The sequence below is a fragment of the Calypte anna genome, chromosome 4A (assembly GCF_003957555.1).
Source record: "Calypte anna isolate BGI_N300 chromosome 4A, bCalAnn1_v1.p, whole genome shotgun sequence".
NCBI lineage: Eukaryota > Metazoa > Chordata > Aves > Apodiformes > Trochilidae > Calypte > Calypte anna.
Genome location: NC_044248.1, coordinates 14077162 through 14090072, shown reverse-complemented (window position 1 = coordinate 14090072; position 12911 = coordinate 14077162). Strand labels below are relative to the sequence as shown.

Below are 12911 nucleotides of genomic sequence, written 5' to 3'. Positions count from 1 at the left end.
ACCTCACTTCAGTTTTCAGCCTTAAAGTTCCAATCATTTCAATAAGTAAGGACAAATTAAAATATTCCACTTCTTACATGTAAATAGGAGGACTCTAAGAAATCCCCACAGCGCCATCAAGAAGCAGGCAAGCAAACCAGCTGCAGGCAGGGAGGAGCTCAGAGCTAGCCCAGCACACAGATTAAATAAAGGCATAAACAGAAGCTGCTGAGTCAGGGTAGGAGTTAAGATGGGTGTCCATGTTGAACTGCTGCCCGGACTCCAGAGAAGGTAAGTCCTGTAGTATCCATACCTCCTGTAGTATCCATACCTTAAAACATTACCATTTCAGACTGTCCCAACACAGATCTTAAGCCACACTGCCAGAGCACAGAGTCTTGTATGTAAGGGGCATACAACTGACCTGATATTCACTGACTTTGTGATCTAGTAGCTGTGTGATCAGAATCAGCCATGTCAGGCCTAAACCAGCATCTGCCAAGCTTCCTAGTGTTGCCAAAACTTGTCTTCCCTGCTTTCTGCCAAAGGAATGACCCTGCAGGAGTTAATTCAGGTCAAAGCTGGTTGCTCTCAACTCCAGGTCACAAAATAGGCTGGACTCCAGACAGCACTTTGCTTTCAGGTGTCTTTCCATGCTTCCAGGACACAACACAGGAATATCTGCACTTGCACAGAGCAGGCTTGAGGAAAGTCAGGCTTACTGCCTCTGAACCCACAGTGATGAAGCAGTTGTGATGAAGCTTCCCCAGGATCCAAGCTGCTGCTGCTGCCTCTGACCTCAGGGGTCTTGCTACACGAGGTCGAACCAGAGCAGCCTCATCTCTCCAGTGATAAGTCCTGCCCTCTCCTTGGCATGCACCACTGCCCTCACTCTCCCACACAAAGTAAGCCAGGCCTGAACAGCACCTCTGCAGCTACTTCAGGACAAAAGAAATCTGAAACAATGACCCTCATTGTCAGTAATGTGAGCATTCAGCTCCCACTTGCAACACTTAAAACCAAGCCACAAATCTGTTCCTTTTTATGCCTGCAGATGGTTGCTTCAGCTCCCTACAGATGGTATCCTGAAGTCAAGGCAAGTGGCTTTCGTGCAGAACTCCAAGACAAAATATGATACATGCTGAAACATAAGTATTCCAAGGAAAGACAGAAGGCTGTACTTGTGGCAAAAATCCTTTATTAAACTAGATTTTGTAAATTTACAATTTTTGTAAATTCCTTTTCACATTAGAAATTCTAAATGCAAATTATAAAACTGTATTCCAGTAAAAAATGAAAGTTATAGTTAACAGCAAAATCACAACTTTATACAAATAAAAAATATATTTTAAAATTTTAATTTAAAAATAGACATTTATATCTTCCAATATACTGGTCCTAACAGCTTTTATAACTGGTAGCTGCAGTGCTAGGTCTTTCCACATGCATATTCACATATAGTAATTTAAACCTCTGTATAGTTTATTTGGCTGAAATAGCATTAACAGTGGGGCTTTGGTTGGGGCTTGGGGGGGGGGGGGGGGGGGGAGGTTCTGAAAAGAACATGAATTGTGGTAAATCAACGAATTCTTTGTTACAGTGTTCACACTCTGTCCTCCCCTCAGGTCTGCAAAGAGGGGACTATTATTCTGGAAATGTGAATTGCATTTGAAGACATAAGCAGCAGCAACATAAAGTCTATGTATAATTTCCTGTATTACATTTATGGTGATCCTTCTTTGCCATTATAAAGAATAAAATTATCCTCATCTATCCACCATGTTTTGTGGCAATATTTCATAACAATGTTTACATTTTACCTTCTCAAGCAAAGCCTTCTAAAATACACATCCTGCTAAGTTCATAAAATCTTCCTTGACATTGTACATGGGCACAGCAGCAAGGTTCCAGATGTTCTAGGGATGTTCCAGGTTATGACTCGAGCACCTGGACATCATTTAAGCTGGGATTCCCAAGTCACAATGATTTCTAATAGCCACAAAAAATCCCAGCTAAACTTTGCCTGAGGTGTCCTTCAACAGACCTACAAAAACACCGTTTAAATAATATCGTACCACGTTTTATTAGAAGCAAAGGCCGAGGATATTGAAGTATTATCAAGTTATCTTGAAATATTTTTTTTAATTACTTTTGCCCTATTACTTTCCCAATCAACTGAAACCTATTTTCAAACGCTCACTTTACTTAGAAGAACAACTTTCTTCATTGCACCTCCAGGCCTTTTTTTTTCTTTACTGTAAGGTTACTGACCTGCTAGCACAAGCAGTAAGTTTTATATATTAAGAAAAAAGACAGCTTTTCTGCGTTAAAAATTGGGATGTTTTGTAAAGAAGAAAACAAATGTCAGATATTAAATGCTACCAGTCATCACAACCACATGCTGTTGAAGAATAGAATAAAAAGTGGTACACAATATAGGTATCTTAACAGTCACATATCTCAGAGTGCTGGTGGCAATACTGCTAGAAGCCATTTTAATTACAAATATAAAACGATACAGGATTTACACAATACCTCAAGATTCTCACTGATGTAACTGTGAAAAACATCCGAAAGGCTGCAAGTTCTAAAATGTAACCTACTTTGAAATACCATTTTGGAACAATTAGATTTGATGTAATTAATCTCACTATACATTATAAAAACAAATACTGTAAGTCCAGTGGTCCTTTTCTGGACAGTTTGGCAAGTAGCTGAAGGCTTGGAGATCCTTACCAATAAAAGTTTACGTCCTTTCTCTCTGAGCTTTGATCTTCTGCTCCATTCTATATCCAACCCAGCACAGCTTCTAAGCACATGCTTAAGGTTTTGTGAAAGAAAAAGGCTGAGCTGCCCTTCCATTCATAGCTCTAAGGAAAACCTGATCAGGAGCAGAAGGAAGTTCCCTAGTCCAAAAGAAAGACACCAGCTGCACTGAAGCAATTCCAGCATCTGCAACCCTGGACAGCTGATAAGTCTGAACTACTAAATGACATCTCAGTCCCTTTTAGGCATTGTCACAGAGGGTGGAGCACAGGCTTCACCACACAGAACATTGTATGGTGGCAGAAACAGCTCTGCTAGTGCTGTCTGGGGAGCACTGAGCTTTCGTATTTTACCTTCTGTTTATCAAAGCCCAGAGAAAAAGAAAAAGGTCACAATTCAGATGAACTAAGAACTCACAAAAATATAAAATGTATTATCATAGTCTATTATGCCAGTAAGAGTAACTTTGATTAACTATTATTCAAGCTGCTCTTACACTTGAAATTACCATGAAAAAGATTATTGTATCTGTTGAAGCATGACACTCATTTTTAAGTCTACTGTATCACTGCATTCACTGTGTATATATTACAGTAAATACGGATTCTCAGGAAGCATCATGTCTTTCAGTTTGTCAGCAAATTACACATACACAGTTTCTAGTGAAACCTATTTCTGTGCACAGCTCTTCCCACAGAAGTTCCTTATTACTATCCATTCATACAAATGGCAGAACTTGCACACACATACAGATTCTTACACAAATCCTTTGTGCATTCAGTTCCTCAATATAATTTACTGCAAAAGTGGTTTAAAATGAAAAAAAGCACTCTCATTAATCCTTAGCCTGTTAATATTGCTCATAACACACAACTCGTATCTGTTCTGAAAAATGCTTAACAAAAATTTGTATGCTTTCAAGAGGCAAATATTTAAATAATAGTAGTAATGCATTCTAGAATATATATCTAATAAAAAAAAAGGTTCTGATTGCTTACTAGAAACATTTGCCAAAGTAGAGATGTTTATATTTAATTGGGGTTTGGAAAGAAGGTGTTGGTCTGGGTTTATTTTTTTATGTTTTGGTTTGGTTTTTTTACACAGGTGTTTCTAGATGCTGACACAAAACCAACACAGTAACTTCTGTACTCACAGACCTTCCAGATAAGGTAGATATGGTAGTATTACCATTTGCTTTGATATTAAAAATATGCTTTAAACATCTCACAGAATATCATTATTTTCTACAAGGAAATCATCAAATTTAATACACACAGAATGAAAACACATCACTATTAGACACCTGTGAAACAGTACTTGATTTGCTCCATTTGAAAACCTATAAAGAAACACTTTTAATCCAGTAGATGTTGAAAAAATTAAGGGCATTTCCACAAAATCCTGGTATCAACGCACAGTCCTTTGTATGCAACTTCTGTCGGTATCAGAAGTTTAGAATGGAGTAAGGACAAGAGAGTTGGCCATCCCATTACAAAACAACAATGAAAAAAAAAATCTGACTTTTGAAGAAACCTGGAAATATTTAGCACTCAGCCATAACTGCATTTTAAATATCAGTAATTGCTGAGTTCTCACCTCCCCTGTGTTCCTCTGAAGGGCTTAGCATGAAATTCTGAATCCCAAAATAACTTTGTACAAGGTACTGCGTTTTAAAAGCACAGAATCCACAGCAATTAAAATGTGTGAGAGTCAAAAGATGTAGACTGGGTATGCTGAGAAGATAGCTATATTTAAAAAAGGTACTTTAACTTTCCTTTAAAACATCATATACTGCTCAGCAGAGTTCTTAATCTGCATTTCTAAGACTTCAAATCCTGTGTTCTTTTTGCAGGTTTAAAAAAGGAACAATTCCACATAAAAATTTTCTTGGAAACATGCTGTCAAAACCACTTGCTGTAAATTGAGAACATGTCTAATAAAATATCATCCTTTAAAACTGACTACAAAATACTGTTGCAGTTCAAAAAGTTTTTAGCTACAACCTAACTCCTCAGTTTCTACATTCCACTTTTCTTCTTGACAACTCTTCAGTTCAGCATGACTTTCAGGCAGCCTGGTTTTATTTCTGTGAACCTGTAAAATGAGAAAAGATGAAGCTACAACATGAACACTGTATGCAATGCATACAGCCCTCATCAAATGTATGGAAGATAAGGTTCTCAGTCAGGTATGTGTGCCTGTGAGTCAGGAAATCAGCATCATGTCCTATGGATGTGAAAGTGAAGAAAGATTTTACAAGGTCCGGAGAGGTGAAGAGCAGGAACTAGGAGGAAGATTTAGGGAAAAAAATTTAAAAGCTGCCCAATATTCTTGGTTATATCCATTCTGCTCGCCTTTCATTCCCCCCCTTATTTCAAAACATGTTTTCTTCCTTGTTTTCTGTAGAAAGTAAAAAGGAAATGGAAATGGAAATCTTCACTATTTCCAAGTCCTACCTTCACAATCACTTTCATACCTTCCTGTAAAGAAAAAGCAGCAAGCACACTGATGCCAGCCTGGACTTGCTAAACTGCAGTTCCACACAAGGAGCTGAGAGCTAGAACAGGTACTGGAGACCTATAAAAAGCAGGATTAACAACTATTCACAGTAAAGTTAGCAACCTTGAAAGGAAATACGTAATTAAACTATGCTAGATGAGTTAATACGTAGTGCTTTTATTGACCTCAGAGGAAAGGATCTAATGTTTCATAGGTGTCCCATGTAAGATGATTTTGTGTCACACAGTAGCATTAGATTTATGAATGACCAGACCTACTTTAATCTGAAACAGCAGACCTGCCTTAACCTACATTAACCTTTAGTAATTTAACAGTACTGTAAAACTAACTCCAATTTACCGTTAAATGCAGGTTAAGAAAAATGTATCAGTAACAAAAATCTAAACTCACCTGAAGTTGTGGCTTGTGAGGTATCTGATAGCTGCTGGTCTGATGCGAGCAACCCCTCCCTGACTATGGCTTCCTCTTCCCGTGATAACACAGAGATAAGCTTTACCACCAGTCTGCTGGTACTCTGCAACAGCAGGGATTGTAACAGTTAATGCTTTCCCTTCCCATCCACTCTTCTGAAAACTCTCACTAGTGACTTAGAACTTTGCTTTCTCAGGCTGGCGATGTATCTTTTACATAAACATAGCCGTTTTCCCTCTCTACTAAAAAAGATATTCTGGAAAAAAATATAGTCAAGTTTTTCAAATCTAGATTGCTTGTAGTATGAATGGTGTGATCATTTAAAAAATTGTTCCAATTTCATAGCAGAAATTTCATGCAATCTTCACTTGGAATTCACATACACTGATGTAAATTAAAACTGCAAAACTGAAAGAGGTAGGTGTAATTTAGTTTTATCTTAATGTGCATAAAGAAATAACATTTTATTGGATAAAAAAAAAAGGAAGAAGGAAAATGTAAATTCACACAGTTTTTGACATTTAGGTCACATTTATTTGGACTAATATCTGCTATGCTGGAACACGTGAATCAAGAGATTGAAACCTCACATCACGTTTATTAGGGCATCTAGCCCTGATAATCAAAGAAATTGCTCTTCTCCTAGAAACTACAGCAACCTAAATTGATTAAAGAGTTTGAAAAAGAGTAAAAATTATAAATTAAGCTGGATTCTCACAATATGCCAAGACTTGCCGGTTTGAGATTATCAGTTCACATGACATCTTCCCTCAATTACCTTCTCTCTCTCTCTTGCTTAACTTAATTTGGGTTTTAGAGTAGTTTACTATTAATTCTGCTAGCACTTAATATGCTCAGAATTGATTCCTTTTCTGTGCATACACTCTGAAACGAACTTGTTTTATTTTTTCACCTATTTATTCACCTAAGTTGTGAATGGATTGAACATCACTCCAGGACTCCTGACTTATATGCAGCCCAGGAAATTCAGCTCTAAAAAGCATTAGATTACACCTTAAAGTATACAAATGTCATTTTAGGAATAGCAAAAGATAATGCAAGTGTTTCTTTCAATGTATACCAGAGATAATTAAATTGCTTCTACTGTGTGGAGTCAGTGCTTCAAAAAATCAGGTTTATGCAGTGGTACCTTACATAAGAAATATTTCATATAAAAGCATTCCCAGGGTGTTTAATTTTATAGGGTAAACTAGTAATGCAGACAATTTATCTTTTTACAGCATGAGCACTCATGAGGTACTTGAGCACTCCACTGGGAGAAAAAACAAGCCCTCAAGCACAACTGTACACAATGACACTTATGGAAGCAGCGGAATTCTGATCCCAGGAGATCCTGCTGATAAATCGATATGGAAGTTAAGGAAAGATAGCTCAAATCCCACACTTTCATGTAAAAGGTGAAGACAATATAATAATTTTGGTTAGAATTCCAACGTAATGATTTTTCTTTAAAGATTAAAAAAGCAATTTAGCTCTGACGAAGCAATGCAAACACGACACGGGGGACAGACAGCAAAAACAATCACTGCCATGTTAAAGAAAAGAAATTCCATGGGATAACTGAAAGTAAAGCAACACAAAAGCCTGTTGTTTATTTACATGTTATTAAATTACCTTCATTCCCTCCAATACTGCCATATGTCATGATCTCTTACTAAAAAAAATTAGGAGAATAACTTCTAGCAGGCAAGAATTATTAGCTCGTTCCCACCTTCACTTTTTTCCTGGAGCACCCTGGACAAGTGATTCACAGCTTCATCCACATGCAGACCATGCAGATCCAGCACGTTCATAGGCAGCAAGGAAGTATTTGCTTTTTCAAAGATTTGCAAAGCAGCAGCATGGTTGGCTTCCTTCATCTTCTGCTCATGGAGGTGACCCTGTATTCATAAGCACAACAGCTGTTACACCCGGAGGCACAGTGGTCACTGGGTTCAAAATGACAATCCTGGCAGGGTGCTTTTAGCCCAGTTTGAAGCAGTAAAATTTGTAACTGCAACAGAACTTCTGGAAGAGGCTCAGTGAGATCTACTCACACAGAGATTTAATGAAATCTGTTCTTAAGAAACTGCTCAAATCTGGCACGAAGAAGGAATTATAACAAAAGCCTTAGAAGGCAGCAAAGGCACAAACCCATAAGGTTTTTATGTAAGCTATAAAGTTGCACCCCATGCTGGTTTTCAGACTTCTTATCCTAACAATAGAATTTTAATTTCTGAAAGTATTTTGCTAAAATTTATATGGAGCAATAATGGAGAAACTGGCTAACAGCCCAGGAAAAACCTGCTGAGTGTTACTCTTGAGGTTAATTCTTCTGAATGCATTCCATAATATCAGACAAGCCAAGGGCAAACAATTGGGGTTTTGTTTTTGGCTTTGTGGGGTTTTTTTAATAGTTATCCATTATCTCTCCCAATATTTTTGACAGAGATTTTACAACTGACAAGGTCAGTACAGTCCCTATTGGAATTAGGGTTATTCACATTACACAGTGAACAACTACCAACTATTTCCCATGAATCTTGCAGTGGTAATATCTGAGAGACTGGAGAGATAAATTATGTCTTCGAAGGTCTGTAGGACCTGTCTGAAAAAGGAACAGAAGACTTAACTCCAGGTTTTGGACTGACAAGGGCTCAAGAGAACAGAGGTGACAGTCAATTTTACACTTTCTTAAAACAGATCCTCTGAAGCTCATTAGTGTCACACCAGAAAAACTCTTAACTTGCAGAGGATTTCCAAGATAGCCTGAGGCCACCAAGCAAAAAGTGGAATTTTTTCATGAATAAAAGGTAGCTTAGTTTGCATTTTTATTACCTAAAAGAAAACATACAATAAAGTTCCTGATTGTACTTGTTGTTATAAGCTACGAACAAAAGAGAGGATTTGAAATTACATTTCTATTTTAAACCACGCAGACCTTTGTTTAGAATCTCACCAAACTTCAAGAATATACAAACCACAAAATAGCTCATTAGAAAGACAGAAAATCAGTATTTCCTACATGCATGGTAAAAATGTAAACATTTAAGAGTTATACATTATACCAATTGTGTGAAATCTTTAAGATAACCAAATTCAATTGATTCACTAATATATTTTTCTTCTGTTGGAAAGCAATTGATATTTTAGAATTAAATGTTCTATAATGTGAATTCTTACCAAACTTTTACATGCTGTTAGCTACAAGCTTGGAAGATACTTGTAACAGAATTTTTAGGAGTGATCTCAGAAGCGTGAATAGAAGGGGCTGGTGCAAAGGCACCAAGAAAGGAATGTACAGAACAGTTATAAGAGCATTTGATACTTAGAATCAAGAATAAAATCCAGCAGTAGCTGAATTAGTATATACCAAGAAACCTTCTTGAATCAAGATCACAAAGCTTGTGGTCCAAAGCCAGAAAACTCAAGACTGATAGGCAGCAGATCTACACTTCAAAATCATATAGATGGCAAAAAAGATGGCATTTCATGTTCATCCCAACCCAAGACAGATTGCAGCCTACACGACTGTAGACAGTCAGAATGAGGAATTGCTAACAACAGACAGCAACCTTGCCTAAGTTTTACGGAGGATAAAGGAAGCAAGATTCTGAGGCAAATGATCACATCTTAATGCCTATCCGACTCTAAGTATAGAAAACATTTCCAAACCCAGTTCATCGTTAATTAAGAGGAACCCAAAAGACATCCAGAGGATTCAGTGTCTGCAGCAGCCCACGTCACATGAGTGAACCACAGGCCAGACCACACGGACACAAACCTTGCTGATTACAAGCACATGGATGCCAGAAAGGGATCTATGAGAAAAGGTGTGTGGCTAAGCACTAAATACAACTTTTCATTAGGTTTCCCACTGAACCTGGTTACATTAGCTTCCTGTATCAACATTACTATTGAAAAGGAGTTTACTTGTAAGGTGATTCTTGATAAAACACACAGGCAACAATAACTGAACAAATTTATCAACTCTAGTAAATACAATGCTTTTCTTATCACTTCCAATTCAGCACTGAAGTACCTCTTTAAATTCAAGCAAAAGGCTCAATATTTATGTTTACCTGATGTGCATAGAATGCTGCCACAGACCTCATACCCATGTGAAAGGCCTCTCCAGCCTTTTTCAGACATTCTTGCCTCTTCTGCTGGTGACAAAAAGCTTCTGCTCTTAAGTCATCATATTGTGGATACTCAAAATCTTGAAATATTTCAGTCAAAGGATCATCTTCTTCCTTACTTTTTTTTGCCTGTAGGAATTTGCAATGTGGAAGCTAAGTACGCATTGTAGGGCGTTTTCATTAACATTGGGGTTCTAACTACATGTTTTTAACTACTATTAAAAAGAAAAATACCTTCTTCTCTCGGTTCTTTGCACCACTGTAGGAAGAAACTATTTCAGTTTGCAGAACAGTCCCATGAGCTATAACAGTTTTCACAGGATCTCCCTCCAGAACACAGTTCAGAAATTGTTCAGTTTGTTCTAAAGAGTAGCTGTAAAGGATAAGTAAAATCTGTGACTCTAAAAATACATTAATAGCTGCTACATTTATTCAAATGTGTATTATAAAACTTGGTATTTGTTACGGAATTAATATATACAATAAACAATAGAAACAAGGCACTAGAGTGGAATTTTCCGTATTATTACAAATAAGGGTTGCAGACTGCATTACTGGCATCAACACACATGCAGTCTTGTTTAATTGAAACATAACTGAGGGGGTACTTGAATATTAAAAGGACAATTAAATACTAAAGTAAATTGTACCCTACCTTAATCAAACAGACACTAGTTTAGAAGCAAACACTGTTTTTTGGGCTGGATAAGTTACTTCATCTTAAATCTTCTCTGGTTAGGGCTGGATAGTACAAACTAGTTTAAAACTAGCTCAGTTTTCTGAAACCATTATGCAGGAAAATCCTTATATTTCCAGTCAAGATTTGTTATTAAATTTAATGAAACAGGAATAGGACATCAATTGCTACCAGATTTCTAATACACCTTTCTTCTTTATTCTTCTTGCTGTTCAGTAAGCAGGAAGAGTGATCAAAGTAAAGGCAGAGAACACTATGAAGAGCATTTAGTATGTGAAGAACAGGAGATGGTGAAATATTTGAGCCACAGAGATGGATGAAGGATATATTTTCAACATCACAAGAGGAAATGTTTTTATAACAACCTGGGCAAGCAGAAACACTGACAAGGTGGCATGGAAACCCATAAGTGGAGGCAGAAACTCAACTGGACAAAGATGTAAAAGTAAGTTTTGCTTGGAAAAAAGTTCATTTCTCAGGAATTTTGATTTAAAAAGGTAGCCACATGCCCCAGAAAGATAATGCAGGAAAGAAAAAGAGAATGCCAGCAGGAAGAAATGGAGAGATGCTCATTCCTTCAGATCTGCTGTGAAAGTTCTCACAGCTAACATCAGGTGATGACAGTTTCCCTCTTGGGCCATTTTCTCTGAACCCACTGTTACCACTCCCACTAATTTCTCCCACTTTTTTCAAGCTTCAGCTCTAGAGCAAACACACAGTTCCTGATAGTCTGACAGAGCTCAGTAACCAGAGACATGAGACTCTCCCAATGAGAGAAACTGTCTACTCCCAAGAAAAAAGAAAACAAGTCTACACATGGAGTTGTTATGCCTTTTTTGCTTTTAAGACCAGCAAGTTTTGCCTTCATTTAGACCTATAAAAAGTGGGCTAGCTTGGAAAAAAAACATTCTTCAGCAGTAATGGTTAACTATTAACATGTAAGAGCATAACCATGCTTAACTAACTACAGAGTGTTACCGAGTACCATTTTTAGGAAGGACTTCAAAGACTTCTTACTTGTTGTCCTTGAAGATGTCCATTAAGAAATTTTGATTAATAGTTGGAAACATTGCAAAAAGTTGCTTCTCCTTTAGTTTAGCAGCACAGTCTTTCCTAGACATAGAAGGAACACGATTCTACCCAGAAGACAAAGGGAAAATATTAAAAATTCTTTATTATAAAAATATATAGTAACAGCATTGCCAATCCAACTTTATTGCTATTTATTAAGATTTTTAAAAATACCTAATCAGTAGGTATGTACCCACAGCAGTGACAACATGCCAATATCAGTCTGCCACATTGATTTGATGAGAATAAAGTAGGGACAGGTGAGCTGTATTATATATCAGTGTAGTAGTACTCAACAATCATTTGAACTCCCTCATGGCTTGGACAAAGCAAATGGAGGATTTCTTAAGAGGAATTTAAGCTTTGGAATGCCTTCCTTACTGGTCATTCTAGCCCAAAGCAAAGCTTGTGCAAAGTCCACCCCTTTATATTGAGAGTCTGGGGTTCAAATACATTTTATTATTAAACAGGGTATATTTGTTTTGGTGTATGTGAATCTGTACTGGTATAAATATTCATATTTATGAAGCCATGCTGAGAAGAAAACATAATTATAGCACAAAACAAATCAGACTGATCATTCCAATACTCAGTTGTTTTTTTACAGTGTGTTCAAAACAAAGCAAAGCTCCATGAATCCAAACTGAAAATAAGCTGCATTTGTTATTATCAGTAAGCCACATACATGCAGTTCAAAGAAAGAATTCACAAGCCATTCTTTCAAAGTACAGGCTAATCCATGCAACTTCCTATATCAGTAAAAGCAAAGCTCTTTTTCAGGACAGCTACTTGAAAGCAACAACTGTAATAAAATGCCTGTTCTGAATAGCTGCCAGGCTGTGGAGGGCAGCATTATGCACAGGCCAACCAGACAGGGCACTGGAACTGTGTGGAAGATACAGAATTAATAAAACTTTTTTAAAAATTACTATTTTCTAACAAGTGGCTGCCGCAACCTGTTTGAAATTAACCTCAAGTACTTCTTTAAACATTTCATCTATTACAAATATTGCTGGTTCTCCTTACAAAAAGTATTAAATTCATTTCAATTCACATCTAAACAAACAAGGCATAGAGCTATGTAATGATTTTTTTTGTATCACTGTCCCAGTAAAAACTGTGGAAAATCACTGATCATCTCTCTGTTTTTAGGTGAGCAATCAAAAAACAATTCAACCAAACAGAAATGCTAACCTGTATAGTGAAATGCACCATGATCTGTTTGTGAAACAATCAAAATATTACATTTGTGAGATTTATATATTAAAAAAAAATATCTACCACAAGCAAACTCCTGTATCACAGTAATCAACAATAGTAATTGGCAT

The 12911-nt window shown here is 36.9% G+C and overlaps 1 protein-coding gene across 1 annotated transcript in view; it reads right to left on the bottom strand.

The window, feature by feature from the left end:
* Positions 1-1687: 1687 nt before the first annotated feature.
* The window catches only part of N4BP2 (NEDD4 binding protein 2), a 31672-nt gene continuing 20448 nt past the window's right edge, over positions 1688-12911 (bottom strand). The window contains exons 13-19 of the mRNA XM_030449999.1: positions 12778-12801; positions 11530-11648; positions 10050-10188; positions 9759-9944; positions 7409-7577; positions 5656-5779; positions 1688-4839 (exon numbers count right to left, since the gene is read on the bottom strand). Of these exons, the coding sequence (XP_030305859.1) occupies positions 4794-4839; positions 5656-5779; positions 7409-7577; positions 9759-9944; positions 10050-10188; positions 11530-11648; positions 12778-12801 (807 nt within the window). The 3' untranslated portion in view covers positions 1688-4793. The remainder of the gene's footprint in view (positions 4840-5655; positions 5780-7408; positions 7578-9758; positions 9945-10049; positions 10189-11529; positions 11649-12777; positions 12802-12911) is intronic.